Source organism: Eutrigla gurnardus (genome assembly GCF_963514095.1).
Source record: "Eutrigla gurnardus genome assembly, chromosome: 23".
Classification (NCBI taxonomy): Eukaryota; Metazoa; Chordata; class Actinopteri; order Perciformes; family Triglidae; genus Eutrigla; species Eutrigla gurnardus.
In genome coordinates this window covers 12,123,610-12,143,733 of record NC_139934.1, presented here as the reverse complement: position 1 = coordinate 12,143,733, position 20,124 = coordinate 12,123,610, and the positions used below count along the sequence as shown (strand labels likewise).

The 20,124-nt window shown below is 41.7% G+C and overlaps 1 protein-coding gene across 14 annotated transcripts in view; it reads right to left on the bottom strand.

The window, feature by feature from the left end:
- Positions 1–20,124, bottom strand: part of camk2d1 (calcium/calmodulin-dependent protein kinase (CaM kinase) II delta 1) — a gene marked incomplete at its 3' end in the record, with an annotated part of 57,751 nt that overhangs the window by 29,225 nt on the left and 8,402 nt on the right. For all 14 annotated transcript variants that reach the window (XM_084002649.1, XM_084002646.1, XM_084002651.1 and 11 more), the window contains exon 3: positions 2,020–2,079. In XM_084002649.1, the coding sequence (XP_083858775.1) occupies positions 2,020–2,079 (60 nt within the window). The remainder of the gene's footprint in view (positions 1–2,019; positions 2,080–20,124) is intronic.

Here is a 20,124-nt window from a genome sequence, read left to right as displayed (position 1 = left end):
CAGTCAGTCAAAAGTCCAAATGTAATGACTGTTAATAGTCCTTCAAAACATAGATACTGGTCAAACTGCACCTTCTGCATCACAGCCGATTTATACAAATATTAATTATTAACAATATTCACTTTCATTCTCTCCAACAGGCTCCAGCTGTGGACATAAATAGATCCTTATCATCCTTTTTGTATGGAGCATCATAGACCAGACACGGTTAAAGAAACTGGTTCAGTTTCAAATACGGTCCACGATCATAAAATATGTGGATTAACAACGATCGTATCTCTACCCGTTCACAAAGAGCAGCACCAAATTCAAGCTGGCACTAATGTCAAAAATATGAAAGGCTCACTAGTTACCCACATGGCGCCCCCGAGCACCTGGTAGCCCACAGGGAACCAATGAGCATCTATTATGCTCTGACCTCCGCATGCTTTCAGTTCTTGAACCAATCGATCGCACTCAGAGATGTTTTCTCAGCATCTCCTTCATCCAAGGCAAGTACTCTACTTCTGTATCATAGCAACCAGATGCAACCACGGCTGTCAGCTGAAAAGACGCTGCACCTCTGGGGAAAACTGGTCAAGACCAATTAATACCCTGTTGGGGCGTGGCAAGGAAATCCAGTGTGGACCCTTATAGACAAGACCCTTGAGATTGATGCCATCTGCCATTTGCTATCTGAGTGAAACCTTAAATATGAGTCATTCCGTGGAGGTGTTGGGGAACCAGGGCACCTTGAGCATAAATGGGCTACTGGAACACGACATACATAGACGAGGGATGACAAGAAACCACCTGGAGGCTTTGAAACAGACTGCGTGTCAACAGGAACAATAGTGGAATAGGATGCTTAGTAGGATGCAGAAAACAGAATATTTGGTCAAAAATAGTCGATGAATGATTTGTGTTTGGTCTCTTACGTCAGCTTCTACATATTCACCCAACAGTGAGTGACTGATTGTACTGTGAATGAGTAAGACTAAACAGATGTGAAGTAAGGAGCTTCCGTTGAAAGCTCATTCCAATTTCAGTGCTCAAGAAAAGAGACAAGCAGTCAGAGCATGAGATTATGGATGAAAAGATCCCCCCGTAGAGACTCTCCGACTTCTCCATTAGCTCCTCTGCCTTATTGACGTGTGAGGGATCTATTGTGGAGGTGGGCGTGGTGCAGCATCTGGCTGCAGGAGAGAGGGAGGTGTGTGGAGGCGGCTCACAGGAGCAGCATCAGCTGATTGATGCAGCTGATCTGGGTGATTGACAAGCTTTTATTCTCCACAGCAGGCGGCCGACCCCGAGCACACAGAGACACCGTGAGGAGAGGCTATAATGAGAACCGTGGTTTGAGCTAGTTGTTTGTTTGTGCATGTGTCTGCAGGATCAATTAAGACACGGCCATACACCACGGGCAGGCGGCCACCAACCAACAGCACCTGGAGGCGGAGGGGAGGACGCTGTAAAGACTGGCGTCCCAGTCAGGGGCGGTATCGACCTTCTGCTCTGTCAGGCATCATCCTCGACGACGAGGCGACGATGGGAGGCCAGACAGCCAGATGGGGAAGTTTCGGGAATGTCAAGAGGGCCAGAGGGAGCTCTATCTCGTCAGCCAAGAAGGCGTCATATATTGTTCGTCAAATTTGGGATGTTTGAACAAAATTAACTGACATTGCAATGCCCCCCAAAGTGATACAACATGGGTGTGCATGTGTTCATGTGCGAGCAGAATGTTCAATTTTAAATATGCTTGATGATCAAAATGCTATTGTGTAAGCAAAGAAAAGGATCAGGGGAGATTCACTCCGGCTTCATGGAAATGTAGCATGTTGTGAAAAGCACTCAGGAAGAATATATGTGAACCGGGCACACAGCATGAATATTTCACGGTTGTTCTATACATCTATGAATCCCTCGGCAGGGCTGACCTTTGTGTTTTGAAAGCTATGGATATGCATTAAACATAACTCTCCTTACGACACCACGGGAGGACAGAAAGAGATACAGTCAATACAATGGGAGTATAGTTACCGATGTTGGGGTGCTTGAGCAGGCGGCAGATCCTGGCCTCTCGCTCCAACTTCTGGTGATCTGTGGACACAAAAGGACAACAAATCTGTCACATCTCTCTGCTTATTCCTTAAAATCTTCAATCGTCTCTCCAGAGATTCCCTATAATAACAACCACACACTGTGCAGTAAAGTTCAAGTCACTACCAGATACAGCAGCCAAGAGATGAACCTGAAGAAGAACATACTTAATCCAATCAAATGGTTAACCACATTTTATAAAAAACCCTTAAAAAACATCAAGGTTACTCAGTGAAAAGGTTGACGGGTTGATTAATCAAAAATCATCTAACACTATGGCAATTATAACACAAACAGGATTTATAATGGAGTACAAAGCAGTGAGCAGCTCAGACATTAAAGAGGCGTCCGTGGGGTCATCTCCAATTCAGCTGATGTGTTATTCAAATGAGGCTCTGAGGACGTTGAATTAATGGAGAGTAAGTTACCCAAAAGACCGTTGAATATTTAAACAGCTCCTTTTAACGCATTGTTATTCACCATTCTGGATTATAAATGGGCTTCACACAGCCAGGAGACGCTTTTCTATGGAGATTGAGATTAAGTGTGAGTGGAGCTCAATTGTGCACAAGATGCACTAATAAAGGCTGGGAGATTCCACCTTAAATATCATCATCACACTGCATGGTGTTATTGCAAATATGCACATTCAGTTTGGAGAAAATACATAAATTGATATTTAGGAATCAAGAATTTAATCAAATCATAATATCAGATACAGGAAACAGCTTCAATGTTAGTTGAAATTCACCTTGTATTTATGGTTCATATCCCGTGTATTTTGTTTGATAATGATGCACACAGTATGTCTTTGAGTTTCTGGTACATTTGTCATGTGATGTTTTGATCTGCATCTACTTAATGGCTTTGTTGTTTATTTAATTGTTTGCTTTATATGTTCTGTTCCATATAAAGTACTTTTCAAATTTAAAAAAGCACTGAAATAGTCATTATAAATAATGGTATTTCTAAGACCATTTAAGTTAATTTAGGCCTGTAATGCTGCAGTGTATCAACTAGGGGGAGCTGTGCAAATGATGGGTGCAGACTGAAAAAGAAAGGGAAGGAAGACGTGTTTGTGTTTACATGGTGAGTTAGAGGGATGCATCACTACACTGGTTTCATTTCCTCAAGCTTTTTCCTGTGTTTGACACTGTATCTATTAAAATAGATGTAGTGCTCATTGCCTATGCAAAGTTGCATGCAATCAAAATGCTGCTTCTCCAATCCAAGCACCAATGGGACGAGCATTTCCTCCCTCCTAATCTCATTTTAGTTCCAACCAGATGCGATCGCACCGTCTCCAATCGCAGCTCGTTTCACAAGCTCCTAATCCCACTCAGACCAATGGGATGTGCTTTTACAGCAGCTGTAAGCCTCCTGGCCACTGGGTGAACGTCAACGTCCCTCCCCTTCTCCACGGCATGCTCACCACCCGTTGCACGCCGCTAATCTGTGACATAACAAGATTAGCGGCACGGGTAGTGCTCGCTCGCCATCTCCATCCTCGCCGCGACTACAGGCAACTGGTGTTTTCCTCGCCGTGCTCCACCTTCCTCACTGGAGGTTTATTTTAAATTTAGAGCTACTTCACTTAGAAACGTTTTTGTTACTGTTATAAGTGACAGTGTTCCAATTATATAAACTATTAGTTATTGTAATTAGTAATATATAAAACTAAGTCTAAAATGAGTATCAAAACTAGGGCAAAAAATATGTTTTTTTATACAGAAACATCAAATAGATATTAGAAAGGGAATTATGATGTATTTAATTTCCCAACACTATTAGAAGCTCTAAGCGACTTATGAAAAGAGATAGCTCGACACTCCATTCAAGGCCCTGAGGTTTCTCAATCAGAAACCCAAGTCCTTGGTGTGTCTCGCACAGGAGCTGGCCCATTTATAAAACCTAGATGAGCTTCAGAACGTCGCCATCAGAACGATTCAAATGAGGACAGCGGCTATTTTCAATGTGGCCGACTGATCAAACGAGCTGCCTCCACAGTAAGTTGCACGTCTGGGTCCAAATCCAATAACCGACCGTTCACGTACTTCAAAAAAAAGTATCTCTCAATGGTTCCCACACATGCATTACTCATCTCACGGTAAATTATCAGGCTGTCCTGACAAAGCCCCATTTTAAACTAGAGGAAAGAGGCCTTTTTCCGACCTTGAGCATAGAGTCGGCATAAGAAAAGACCTGTCAATCCTCACCATTTTCACCTGATGTTATGAAAGTAATAGGTGAGTAATTGAGTTTGGTGCCAGGAGACCAAGAGGGTGAATGTGATATAAAAAAAGAAAGAAAAACAGCAGAACAGAAAGCCACCACAGCATACCACACTAATGCTTTTCCCCTTTATTCTTTATTCCCCCCAACAGCTACCTTCACATGCACCTTAAAAACACATTCAGGTGATGCCATTGTAAATTAAATGGTATCCACAGATGCTCCACACTTCCGTTTAACAGTATTCAGTGGTAGTCGTATACAGTTTTCAAAAACCTCCTGATGTTCACCCCTGAGAAGCACAAGCAAGCAGGGAAAACAGAAACGATTTCGTGCTGAAAAGTAAACGCATTATAAGGGTGCTTGGAGGGGGAGAACCCAAAGAAGGCACTCAAAAACCAGTTTTCTAAACTCCATCTACAACCGGTATTCTTGACTGGCAAAACTAGACTCTAGTCAGAGGACACGGTGATCAAAACTTGTTCCAGCATCGCTATGCTGATCTTGGCAGGGAGCCAACCTACATCCTGAGAACAACCTGAGCACAAAGACTCAAGAACACGATAATAACTTGTAATCATGCTTTCCACTGACAATGCGGCCATCCTCACTGGAGATGCGCCACAGAGGGGTAGCACAGCTGTCCCACAGCGCTATTCTGCTGCTGGAGCGGACAATGGGCATTAGCAATCATTATCATCAAGGCTTTATTGACTGGTGGAGCTGCGGTCGCAGTGGAGACTCTGTGGGTGTAATTGGAAGCCCTGTAATAATAGGGCCCTGACAAAATGCAATTAGTCATAGCTAGCCAGGATTCTTCATCAGGGCAAGAGCCTTTGTGTGTGTGTTATCTGTGCATATGCTAATGGAGGGGAGTCGAGCTGAGGTGAAAAGGAGAGAACCACAAAAGTAAAACAGGAGGGGTCAGTGGCGGCCATTTTTATGTGCACCATTATCGCGGGCCGCGACAGTATAAATGGCGGCTTACGGCAAATCGTGGACTCACTGAGGTTCTACAGTAACGACTAGCAGTGGAGTCCAAACGCTACGAATCATAAAGAGAAATTTGAGCATTCACCCATTCACACACTGGTCACTATAAAAGGAGCCATAGATGAAAATGAAAATATTGATATGGTAACAAATTGTTTTACTTCCTTTCCGATATGTTATTGGTACGCTGGCACCAAATATCAATAGTTTTCTTCAAACATGCAGGCGCTCTAAAGGGCTAAAAAGGACCAAACTAGCATCTTCAGCACGGTGGTTGAGTGACTCCTCCTAAACCAGAACCATGTGGGTCGAGGAGAGTCCAAGTCTCAACCCCATGAACACATTAGTATCGTTTTTATGCCGAGTTTTGCAACATATATTGCGATCCATTACCTTTCCAACTGCAAATTATATAGTTTTGTCAAAACTGTTTTATCTAACAAGGTGAAGTTTTCCCTCTGTTCATTTCACATAATCACTTTAATTGCAGACTGAAAGACACTCGATCTTTACCCGTGACCACACCAGAGAAAAAAAAAACGTGTAATTGATTTAATATAAAAGATTGATAATTGGCATCTGTGTATTGACACAATATTGCCATGGAAAATGGAAAATGATGCTATGCAGTATCGACCCTTGACCACCAAATTAATGATATCATCCTTCCATTTGTGCCAAACCGAAGCGGGGGAAAAGAAACGCATTTAAAAGCGGCAGCAAGCTTTCTCCGTATGGCAAAATCTGTGCTGAAGGTTTGTGTGGGAGGGAGCTTCTATTTAAGCCTCATCCTTCATTCCCCTGCCATGTCTGCCTGACTGTTAAGTACAAAGTTATGTGAAAGCAATCATTGTATTGCTTCAGATGTGTTGCTGATGTAAGGGGTTTAAAAAAAAATAAAAAACATATTTAGAGGCATATACATTTGTGATTTGTTATAATTGAAAGCAGAATTTCTTTGCGACAACCGACCATTATGGAGCAACAACTGGCCAGGTTTAAAATAATGAAAAAACATAATCTAGGATTATAACTTTAAGTCTGAATCAAAGTCTGCAAGTTAAGAAGTTCAGAGCGAGACAAGGAAATGATCATGAACGTCCGTCAGCGACCACAGTTGATAATCCACAGTTGATTATGTTGATCAGGCAAAAAGGGACGTAAAGCCGTGTTAGCAGAAACACCCTGTCAGATTACAATATGCTGAGCTCCATGTTCTCCGATCAAGCAGCTTTCACCGTTTGACCGCAGGAGGAGGAAAGAGACGTGACAGGTCAGCTGTTGGCAGGCAGGTGGCTCTGCCAAGGGAAACTGCTGTCAGCGCGGCATCACCGCCAGCCACACGTTCAGATGGCGTCATGATCACTCAGCATCACGTCCATCATAGTGTCACATTTGACAGTCGAGCCTTCTGACTGTTTTCACCGTCCTCCTGGAACGGCCTGAAATACAACCTAAACCTCTAAATGAAGGTGAACTGCACCGAATAGAAGATCTTTGTTTTTCTACATTATCTCGAGTTAAAATCATTCAAAAGTGACCTTTAACATAAATACAATATTTATTAATGTTCATACATTTTAAGTAATTTCATTGGTTTGTTTTTTTTATAATTTGCATGTTTGATAATGCAGCTTTTTTCCTCTTCTCTTTTTACCTCTGCTCGCCGTTACTAGAAAACCTCTCTTCAGTGAGTCCGCTTACTTTATATCCAAGAGGCCCATTACAATGGCTGCAATAAAATATAACATAAATGGAATATATTGAATTTATAGCGACTGCCGTCTACTGAAACACAGCTCTTGCAATTTAATTGCTTGTGGGCTGATCTGGAGCCAGGTGACATATATGGAGGCAGCTTTAGTCACCAACCATCATCAATGAATCAGGCCATTAATGGAGTGAAACTGTACAATTGAATGAGTCATAGTGTCCGAAAGCACATTCCCATTACCAGATAATGACTAAATAACAGTTATTCACCAGATTTTGTAATGCTAATGGCTGGATTTCAAGTCTACAGAAAAGAGGGAACAGGTCTGAGCTGTGCTGTGATTGTAATGCTACACTTGTTATAGAAAATGAGCCAATGATATACATAACTGGGGCCACTTCTGCCAAAACCCTGGGGTTTAGTTCCTCTTTAAGCTCCAGCTCGAGTGTCACACACTAATTCATCACTCAGTCTTGATCGACTGAAGTGTAGCAGATATGCTTATGATGAAAAGGTGCTTTGTTCCAGTAATGACTGAGTGAGTGATTAAGTGCCGAGACTATCATTATCATGTTCTTCCTCACAGAACTGTGGACAATATCTCTGAATTGGTATTCAGAGGAATGGCAATAAATAGAATTGTTCAGTCTGCGAGGTGCAAGGTTTATTTGCCGTCGTTGAACAAAAGGGCTGCACAAATAAAACTCAGCTTGCACTCCAAATTTTTGCTGCAAAATAAAAATAGACACAAAAACTACACATTTAGGCTGGAGGATGAATTTAGGAGTCTAACAGCCTGAGGAAGCTGCTCTGAAGTCTGGTGCTACAGCAGCTGATACTTGTGTGTCTTGCCAGACGGCAGCAGGGTGAACAGGCTGCGGCTGGGTGGGTTTTTGTCTTTTAATATCTTTTGGGCTCTTCGCAGGCACCTCTTGTCACCAATACCACAGATGCTCTGTAGATGGGTACCAATGATGCTCTGGGTGGTTTTAATCTCCTGTTGTAGAGCCTCCTGCCCTGGACGCCTCATCTTGTGAGGTGTAAAACGGTTTTAACAGCTCTTCAACAGTTTTTCACCTTCAGCTGTCAACAGCTCATCATCTGAGCTCACAGCCTCACACAAGCACTCGGCGAAGCTCTGATGGCCACATGTTTCTGTATGGAAGTCCTGCTGTTAAACCATCAGACATGACGACGCAAGACTAACGGTGTGCAAAACTACATATACAATATATATATTGTATTATATATAGCATTACTATCCCATGCTATTATAAGAGCATGGGATAGTAAACACTGTAAAAAGAACGAGAAGTGGAGTCTTTAAAACAGTAAAAACTGTAAAAAAAAATGTTTTTAAAGATTTTCTTATATTTAGAAATAAGTAGGATTTATTAATGTTATAAATATTTTTAATTCTGGGTTTCAAATGACCAAGACTATATTTTCTCTTTAAACCTAGGTAATACTGACGTGTTTTAATGTTTAATAGATCTTTACATTTGATATATTAGTTCCAAGTGTTCGTTGTTGATATATAGTTGTGTTTTCATATCAATTGTTGCTCGTGTTTCTTTTTGATGTGATGTTAAAATAAACATTTTCACAAAATACTGAGTGTTACAAACTACACATTTTCCTTATTATTACTGCTAAATAATGAAGTAATTCTGAAAAAATAAGGCAATACATTATACAATCATAACTTTTGACTTAACTTATGCTGTAAGGCTACTCAAAAATAATAGCCTGGAAAAAAATGTTGGTCACTAGTCCCTCAGGAACTAAGTCATTGTAGAGAGCAAGAGAGAGAGAGAGAGAGAGAGAGCGAGAGAGAGAGAGCGAGAGAGCGAGAGAGCGAGAGAGCGAGAGAGAGAGAGCGAGAGAGCGAGAGAGCGAGAGAGCGAGAGAGCGAGAGAGAGAGAGAGAGAGAGAGACTCTGTCCACCAGGAATAACCTGCACGGAGCATTAAGGTATTTGAAGTGGACAACTGTTTATCTGTTGAATGGAAGCGACGTGTGAGCTGAAAATAGGCAGATGTGAAAGGAATGACGACCAGCTGGGAGAGGAGAAGAGCGCAGGTGGAGAGCAGAGAAGGCTTTCACATTTCTGGTGTGTCATATCAGGCTTATTGTTCACGCTGCCATGAATAAAAAGAGGAGGAAGGAAGCTTCCTTCGACTGCGCCATGAGCCACACACAGCTTTTCCACTTCGACCCGATTACAGTACATTCCTTCCAAGCAACCAGATGTTTACAGGAAATGTTCCTTTTTGTCACATCTCAATAAGCCCCTCCCCATTGAGGGCTGTTCTGTCTTTAAACTTACATGGTTCTGCTCTGAAAGGAGTGAAGATGAGGGACGGACGGCGCTGAAGGGCCCGAGTGGGCGAAAGCAAATAGGTAAATTATCCCACCAATGAATATATTTACATGGACAATTTAATATTTCAAAGGCAACCAAGGACGTCCTGATGAAGTGTTCTTCTGAGTTTATAATATAAATGACTCACGTTCTATCTGAAATTTTTGGTTTTCTACATACAGCAACAAAAAGCAAATGAATTACAGCATCATAGCATTTCAATATCCATTGAGGGACAATTTGGACATCTTTACCATCACGTTGTTTGGAGCACTTTCGGATAAGCGGCTGCTATAAACACATCATTTTCTAATTTGAGATTCATAAAGTCCATCCATCCGTCACACCAGCTGACAGTAAAACTAGGTGTTTAGAGGATTGACAAACTATTCAATGATTATCAAAATAGGTGCCGATTATTTCCCCTGTGATCAAGTAATCGTTTTAAGTCTAGACCCAGTAATGCCGTCTCATTAGGGTGCGTCTTGGCACATGCAGAACATAAATGCTAAAGTGGGAGTCTTCCAGCCAGACGGCGTTGGCAGTGGGACAGTTGTTGGAGGGAAACCTCGTCAGGTGAACGCTGAGAAGCTGGAGCTGGCCGAGCCTCCAGAGTAACCCAGATGCATCATGGTTACCTCGGTTTTTACTACTAGCTCAAGACTTTACTAGACTTGTGCCGTTTTCATGCTGATTCAATGTCAGACTTTCCTTTGGCCCGTCGTGTTTTTACATCTCTTGTAAACACAATATTTATTGTAGTGATTCTTTGTGGAGAAATTCATTTTTTTACGGATTTGATGATTACTTTGAGGACATCCACATTTTCTGTACATGTAAAAATACTATTTTATATATGAACTACATGAATATGTTCAAATTAAATACTTTTTTGATAACCCATAAGAATAAGATGACCTCAACAACAACTCAATATGGAATTACTATCTAAAATTGGCAAGATCAACAATTTAAAACTAGCTTTAGGTACTTCACAGCTTTCAAGACTCAGAGCCTCAGTAACATTCTGGGTGTTACCTGAAAAGTACTGATGTTTGACGGCACTCGTAACCTTTACAGATAGTATGAATAATAATGCAAACTGCACGATGCACAATCCAGGTTCCTGTTGGGCATCTCCTCCCCAAAACCTATTATAAGCCACCAAACTATAATGTGCAACATACAATTTTACTTAGAATTAATTTATCCATCAGAATAATTATTTCATGATTATACAGTCAGACCCACTTGTTGGGTAAACACTCCGCTGTTTGAAATGTAATCAACGGGGAAGGCTAAAAGACAACAAACATGGAAGATGTTTTGTGCCGACACAATTTTAAAACCGTAATGTAAAGGTTTTAACCTTAATCTGGGTTAGACTTCTCAAATTAATTTAAAATCATAAAAATATCAAACATGTTTCACACTCTAACTCTGTTGAACAGGGAGATATCTGCCCAGGACATCATTGACAGCCTGTGCTGATAGTGGAGCATAGAAATTGAAAATCCCTCTCTCCTTCCTCTCAGGCTGAGTGCCCACTGAAAAGGGCCATCCCTTAAATCCCCCGTCCTTCCTCTAATCTGTGGCTGGAAAAGAGCAAGAGGCTGGCTCCGAGATAAAAACAGATAAGAGGAGAATTCGAAAAGGTTCACAACTAAAGCCTGGCAACAAGAATCAAGAGAACACCGACTTTTTCTTTGATAATTATCAAGGAACAAAGTCTTAAAAAAGGTAATCAATTTCAATTACTAGAAAAATACAACCTGGAAACATTGCTTGATTGTATGTCCAAAAAGGAAGGGGGCGGGACTTAGCCTAACCTATTGGAGATCTATTAATGCCACCTGAAAACTACTTTAGAGAGCGGCATTGGTTGAACACAAAAAAAAGCAGCCAGTTTAATCAGAAGACCAACTAAAAAATGACCAGTCTACTGTTTATCTTTTATTCACAGTGACTCCACAGTAACATCCTGCTACCTGTAATGTGTTTTGGGATTTGAATTCATGGGAACATTACACATTTCATCTTATCTCTTGTACCTGTAGTAGCATGTCCACATCAGCACAGGTGATCTTGGTGAGAACATTCCAACAACAGGGACAATCCGTGTGAGGCTGAGAGTCCACAGTGAAACGGTGAGGTGCACAAATTAATTCAATCTTGGTATCACCATCACAGTGAAACTATTAAATGAATCTGCACCTATTTTAATAATCAAATAATCACCGAAGTTCATTTATCAGGCAGAATGCCAAACACCCTCTGGTCCCAACTACTCAACTGTCTGATTTTACAGTTTGATTAACCTGACATATTCATTAAAATGTCAAGGATAACAGAATGAAGTTCCCCCTGAACCATCACATAGGCTGCATTAAAAACAAGACATACGATCATTTGAGAAGCTCAAATGCCCAGACATGTCATTGATTACATCAAAAAATGGAAAAGCGCAACAACAGCAGCTGCTTGTACCATTTTATTGCATCATAATATGTTTTTTCAAAGTTTTCCAGTCGGAGTGGACACGTTGGACTGCAGCTTCCCTCTTTCATTCCTTTAAAACACCTTCATGAAGAGGTCAGTGTTGTGATATTTGTGCATATCCAAACACCATCTGGGCACGAATCCATCTTTACAAACTGTCGGCTAGCTGGTTTGCGTAAAACAAACGCTGGGCGTTAACAGGAACGAGGCTGTGTGTCACAAAGTGCCGCAAAAATCTTCATAGAGACTCATTCTGAATATGCAAAGAACCTGATATCAACATATCACATGTGATAAACTGAAAATGCTCCCCTCAGAATAAGTCACAATATCCAAATGAATACATACATTACACATATAAAGGCTTATTGTCATATTCAGAATAATAGTGGAATATAATATAATAATATGCATGTACATAAACAGTGTCACACAGTCCTGGATTTCTTTTAAGTCTCTGCAAGTTTACACACGTCTGCTTTAACAACAGCAGTTGGATTAACTGCCCCAAAATGTCAACAATCGAGTGTGATACCACATTCCAATGTGTTTCTTCAGGAACTCTTACGAAACAGAAAAACACATTTCTGCCTGCAAACATACAGCTGGAGAGGACGGGTAGTTAGTAACGCACTCATCCAGGCATTACGAAAATAAGCTTAAGATCAAGAATCCAATAATAAATAATAAATCCAGCGTATTCCACATGGTGGCGGATGCTAACCTGTTGGGTATGAGTACGCAACAAACGACCCGTCTGTGAAACGGCGATGGCTGTGAGAAGATCCCCCGCCGGTGACCTTTATCCACCGCCACCCACACACCCTCACATCTCTCGCTTTCATCTCTTCCCTCCATCTTTTTTTCCTTTTCCTTTTCTGTTTTCATCATTTCAGGCATTCGTAACCTTTGATCTCATTCGCCCCCTGTACCCATCAGCTCACTTATTACTAACAACATATAAATATTTCCTCCAAAAACATCCAACAGCTTCTACGTAAGAATTGTTCCTCCATCACTGAGCGCCTGCAGCTCGAGACAGAGCCGTTCCGTTTCATTATAACATGACTGCTAATCAACCTCTCATGGACATTTTCAACAGTTAAAATAACATAATGCTGCAATTAGGCAAATTGCTCACCGCTTCTTCTGTGGTTGGCCGCTCTCAGTCACCATCAGCCATTATGTCTTTTACAGATGTTTCACTACCAATTGCACTTATTTCGTCACCTCTTGGCGTCAAGTCTGTCCCCTGAGGTCAAAGCAATCTTTTATTCTTTTTTTCCCCTCTTGAACAAATGTGATATTGCCAAATAAAGGCTTACCATAAGCTCAACTCAATAGTCTTCTTTTTCTTTCTAATTTGTGTAGCCCTAAACTTTTAAAAGGATTGTTTACTATGTAATAATGTAATGAATAATTAATGTCTAATTCACCTGTGAATGTATATTAGGCAGATATTTGCAACACAGGCTGCTCATTAGGTATGCAGCTGTAGAACCGTTTTTGAGACGCAGACTTCCATATAAGAGGCAGCAGGTTCAGAGGGTCACATTGAATCTCTTTCCCCCAAACTGAGCATCCTCAACTGGGTCTGACCCGCTGGGTTTTCCACCATCTCTCTCATCAGCTCCGGAGGTATTCCATGAGTCACAGACGGCGGCGTTTGTTTAATGAGTCAACTTGTTGGCTTGCCCTCTCTCTGCTGCACTGAATGGGGACTCTGTTACAAAGTTCCATTAATTTTAACCCCGTCTGACCTGCCCTAATTGTCCAAGGCTTACAAGTCATTACCGAGTGTTTAAAGACTCAGGCTGTCTGTACTCTACATTTGACTTTGTATAATGCAACAAAATCACTTGTCTGGATTTTGGGGTTTTTAAATGAACCCTTCCGATGTTTGCACTTCTTCTCAACAAAACCGATTAAAGTAAAGCTTTCAAAGAAAAAAAATTTACTAAAAAAAGGGACCCTCTTAGCGGGCTGTCAACATGCCGATGCGGCTCATGGCTAACAGCGCTAACAGCGCACGCGACAAATGTGCCGACAGAGTTAACTGTGGGAGTTACGACGTAAACAGCGGTGTAGATCTGCTCGCATGCTTGGAACATGCATTGAATCACATGCTGCCTGTCCGGCTACGTAAACAAAGAACGTAGAAGCTCCAATAACAACACACACAGAGGGACAGCGACTTCATTCCCTGCTCAGGTAGACATTACTCCACTGTGCCTTTAGATAAATAAAAGTTGTTTGCTGCTGTATTAATAGTCTGAATGTTGCATATTGCAACACAGTGTCACGGCAGTTTGTAAAATTGTATCCATTAGTTTCGGGGTGGCTTAGGTTGTATTTTGGGACTGTACAGGGACGACACACACACACACACACACACACACACACACACACACACACACACACACACACACACACACACACACACACACACACACACACACACACACACACACACACACACACACACACACACACACACACACACACACACACACACACACACACACACACACACACACACACACACACACACACACACACACACACACACACACACACACACACACACACACACACACACACACACACACACACACACACACACACACACACACACACACACACACACACACACACACACACACACACACACACACACACACACACACGGCCTGATGCCAAAGTTACATTGGAGAGCGCTCTAATCTGATTCAGTCGATGGGATTAAAGTGGAAAGTGATCACACTATCATCCTGAGCGAATGTGCGTGTGCGTCAGACATATGTGTGAAGGAAAATCCTAGAAATGTCATATTTTCTGCATTTGTGGCCATGAAAGACGATACATCAGGAGCATATGTGCAGGGAGGTTGTGCTAGCCGAGCTGGGACCATGCTGTTATGTTCACCCAGCGCACCTTGACCTCAGCAAACTCAATATGGCGCTCTTCACTTTCATTTATTCTTGCATTAATATAGAGCTGAAATCATATCCCTCATGTGGAAAATATACCTAGCAAAGTAGTAACAGTGTCCACTTTAACGATAGCAGAGAGTTAGAATTGTGAAACTATAAACGCTCCACTTCCTCCTCCCAAATCCCAGCTGTCATTTGTCCAAAGCCACTCTCGGCCTGGAGGGCTTTCTGACAGATGTATGACAGTGAGGGAAAACAAAGCCAGGAGAAGACATAATCCAGCGGTTGAGAGCACGGAGGTGGTGTTCGAGTCCCTGGCCGGGATGCAGTGACGGGCAGCAGCACGAGACTGGGATTATAAATCCTGAATTACACACGCAAAGTACACAAATCCACAAATCCACTGTTGGATTTGGCTCCGGCTCCCGTTTTCGCTCCGTTTGCGCTGCTCAAACATCCTGCATGCTCGAGGCTCCACATATCGTCATCATCATCATCTTAGCGTTACGTCACAAATGTTGACCAGGGCGGGAATATAATATAAAACACTGTAGAACCATGTGCTAAATCTATGGCCGGTGGAGTCGGCCCATTTTTAAATTCACCACACAACTTGATGACAACATCAAGTAATGTAGATGACACATTTTTGACGAGGACCATGTTAGTACAAATCATATTTTTTCTTTTAATTTGGTTCCATCAGCTTTTAATATGGCAGAACAAGACTTATTGTGTATCGTCTGAGAGCAAAGTAGCTTTTAATGGGCTTGTTCAATTCCTGTCCGCAAGTGCATTTGTCTCATTTATTTAACCCGGTGTCACCTGTGACACCAATTTGCATTTTCAAACAGCAACTTGGACTCGCAAACTCAGGTTTGCGAGTCAGGACATCGATTGGCTGATTTTCAAACAGAAACACCCCCAAACGAGAGAATGGACACAGATGTATGTTTTTTTTTTCTCCTGTAGCTCGATGTGTCAATTTATAGAACTGACTCACCTCCAAGTGGAGGCGTTAAACGTCGACAGCAGTGTGCCACAACCTCAATTATCTTTCACTGCAGCTGCCGGTTCCCAGGATGGAAATCTAATCAAAAGAAACTAAACTTCCTGTGGTTCCCAGCATTTTTAATGATACGCATTTGCCATCGTTTGGGGGTATAAAACATACAGTAAACCATAGTGAAGCACCGTTTACGGTTTAAAAAGCTTCTATAAAAAAATTACTATGTAGTGAAACCATGGCCAGCATCCCAAGCACCGACACTGTGTTTAGGCTAGACGCTTTGACAAGCATCGGCCTTTGTGCCAATTACTTCCGACCTAAAGTCAGCCATTGGTCAACTGGGATCACAGATGAGAGACGAGCTTGACCCAAATTACCTGGAGATGCATCCACAACACAGGAAATCAGAGCAAGAGGACAGCTCTAAAACTGTAGAAATAAGGGTCAACTGACCGCCCCTACTCTCACCCCTCCCTCTCCAAGCGTCGGAGAGCTACGGTGGCCTTCAAGTAACATAACATGAAAGACTTTCTTAGTGGTTGTACACTTATTAAAACATGGACGCAACTACATTATTAATATTGTGTTAATTTCATGCATTAATTGCAATTAATCAGAGCAGAGAAGGCCAAATGGTTCCATAAGTTATCATGACTGGTTGCTGACTCCACTCTTATTACATCACTTACAGCAACAAGGATCATTTTTAACTGAACAGTCTCTGGTCTCACTCAGTTAAAACGTCACCTTTCACCTGCCAGTCTAACCATATCTTATAATTATTTTTAGGGCTCATTCCCTGGGTGAAAACGTGATGCTCTTAAATTCATGTTCCGAGTTCATGCTCCAGTTTCCACAGTGTTGTTCAGTGCTGCCACAGCAGAAATGGCAGTGGAATCCCTGAATTTTTACTGGATCTACGGCGTAACTCTGCTGTTTCCGTGGTCAGTTCAGCCCCGCTGAGCAAAGCGGCCATATGTTTGGGGAGTTTTCCACTGGTCTCTAAGCACAGTCCGGTCACAATATGTAGTAGATGGAAATAAAAAGAAAGCCAAGGACGTTCTGGAGCAACACTTAACAAAAACTGGAAGCTTGGAAGAAAACAACAGTGGTGAAGAGGAAAGAGGAATATGGTGGGATGAAAGAGGGATTAGGTCGTTTACACCACCATAAATTAGGTCAATTTAATGGTGAGTGAGTGTGAATGAGAGCTCACAGGGATGTCGTTCACAGCAAGTGGTTTGAACATAATTGACATCAAGTTAATGGCTGTTTCGGTGTCAGATATAGATTGAGTCAGTTAATATTTAAGTATCCTTGATCTGGTCACACAGGACAAGATACACTAAGATAACATATTGATTCCCAGTGAGGACATTCTAGAGCTGTTGCAGCACAAAGACAGAATACATAGAAATAAGGAGGTATATGCACAACTAGTAAAATAATTCAAATAAAAATAAACACTAAACTAACTCAAACTCAGTCAATTGTTGACTTCACGTGTTATCTGGCTGTAAACGGGCAGAACTCCAGCTCTAACACAAGGACTACACAGACTTATACCCTTGAGTGTTCCTGTTCCCAGAGCAACATGTTCACAACCACACACACCACACACACTACACACACACACAACATTAAAATCTACCTTGTGCTGTGAAAAAAGGATAATTCTTTCTTTACGCCATCAGCTGTAGAAGTTACAAGTATGTCAAAAATGCACCTCCATTGTTGGGTACTTTATCTATCTGGTTAATGAGCGACCGGCCCAGATTCATTTAAAATGTGAAACTAAAGACAGGAATTTAATGAGTCGGTCGGATTAGACTTCTGTAAATAATCATGTCCCAAAGGGACTCATTAAAAGTAGGTGTCAGTGTTGATATTTGAGTTGACATACATTCATTTGTATTAATTTTTAACACATTTTTGATGAGTAACACCTTACATGTGTTTATCAATTAATTAAGAGCAGGATATAATTGAACTCAGTTGAAATACAGCAACGTATCAACATTTTTTGCGTTGAAATGCATCGATACACGGATGCAGATTATGGATGTTTTATAAAATAAAACTATACAAATAAAACCTTTTAGTAACAATTGCTTTTTCAGTCCACTAGATGGTGCTAAGTGTTTTCTGGCGTGGTTATGGGTAAAGTCAGCAGGATTGGTCAAAACAAAGATGTGTTGGTCAGTCTGTCTGCTTGACATTTTGCTAAGAATAAAACGATTGAAGTGATGTGTACCAAGTGAAAAAGTTCAGTAAGCACCAAGTACAGCTGAGGCTGATGGGAACGTCATCCGTTTTGCAGGTATTTGCTCATAAACCAAAAGTATTGGACAAACTGTACTGCTTGATGAAAAGTCAGTGGAAAGTCATTAGAATTCATCCAGAGGGGAAAGTTAACGTCGGGACCAAATTTCACAGCAATCCATCAGATAGTTGTCAAGACATTTTACATTAAACCACAAATGTCAACCTAATGGGAGCACGAGAAGCAAAAGGTCAGAGGTCACCATGTGATTGTGATTTATCCTCTGGGGACCCATAAAGGTCACCCGATAATCGTTGAGATATTTAGTCGTGCTGACCGACGGTGCCGTCCCAGGAGACACAGCGCTTATGTGGTTAAAAATGGGTTTAAACGTGGTAAAATAAAAAACGTTTTTGAATGGTAGCTGTAAGAAAGCTTTAAAGGCCACCACTTTCTGTCGGGCTTGAATAGAGACTTGTACTGCACCAGGAGTTCTTCCTGTACAGCACAGTCAGTAGAACTTTACTTCCATTACCTCGCCCACACATCCATCATTTCTCCCCAGCAGACATCACTGCTTCTCTCTACAAGGCTGCAATTTCACACTCTGGCCTTTCTCTTTCACTCACTCCAGGTTTCTTCACCCTCCACGTGTCCTTTCAACCCATCAACCCTCTGCTATGTTCTCTCTCAAGAACACCTCGCACACACACACAAACATCATTTTAATTCCTCGTTCCCTTCTACACATGTTGCTTCCATCGCCGCTTTCAAAAAGAGACGATCGAAGACGCATCCGAGGACGTCCTTAACACAGAAAACCAACAGAGTGATTTTCTCTCCAATCCACAGACTTTCTGCTTCTGTTTATCCTCACCACAACACATCAGCCTTGCTGTTCCGTTTGCTTCCTCTTCTTCTATGAGGACATTTGGAAATAAATGTTCTTAAAGTCCAGCTGAAATGAAAAAGGTCTTTTAAACCCTTTGGATCACATGAATGGAGAATTTCATGTTAACATGTCTGATTGTTGATATATTTCATGTTTTAGGAGCATTCATTGGACATGTATACAGATATATATGACACTTTGTGACACACAACCTCTTTCCCGTTTCCTGTACACAAACCAACTAGCCAACAGTTTGTAAAGCTGGAGTAGAGATGCATGATCAAAACACACCTACTTTTAAGCATTATGAAGGACTTCGATATCAACAGGTTTTTGGATATGAGCAAATATCACAACAACAACCTCTTCAAGAAGGCGGTTGAAGGAATTAAAAAGAGAAGCTGAGTATACTGTCCACCGAGTCCACAACTGCTGGAAACGTTGGGAAAAAAAGTAGCGAAATGGCTAAATAGCAAATTAAAACAAATATTTGGGGGAATAAGGGCAACAATCAGAATATATGGAGCATGCAAACGTAGTCACTGTCATGATCTGCATCATAGTGTATTAAAACAGCAGACAGTGTTTACGTTCCAAACCGTCTGGCCCGATGCAACCCATCAGACTGTGGCCGCCCTTAAAAACATGACTAAAATCAGCTCCAGTGAATGACGCAATCCCTGATTTCATCCATTGAGCACGAGAGAGTAAACATAGTGAAGGGAGGGGAAGCGAGCGAAGCAGAGAGACAAAACAAGATCTTTGCCAGGAGGGTCCCTGGAGGGATGGACGCCTTTGGGTCTGCCAACTTTTCACCTCTGCTGTAGGGGGACAATATGTGTGGGCCGCCCAGACATCAGGAAAGCTGTGACTTACTCAGTCCTGCTCGTGTCCCTCTGAGACACGAGGCAACTTCAGCGAGCTGCATCAGCGATATAGTCACCATTAATTACTCGAGGAGAAACCCCAGGGTGGTGCTGGGTTTTCATAAGAAGAAAGCTCTGTGGACGTCATTTACAATGCCGTCTCACGTTGTTTAACTTCATTAACACAGTGAGTTTTAATGACCTACAAATATAACGTTGTGAGTGATGCAAAGTGCAATTAACACATTTATTGCATAGGTGGGGACGTGTTGTTTCAGA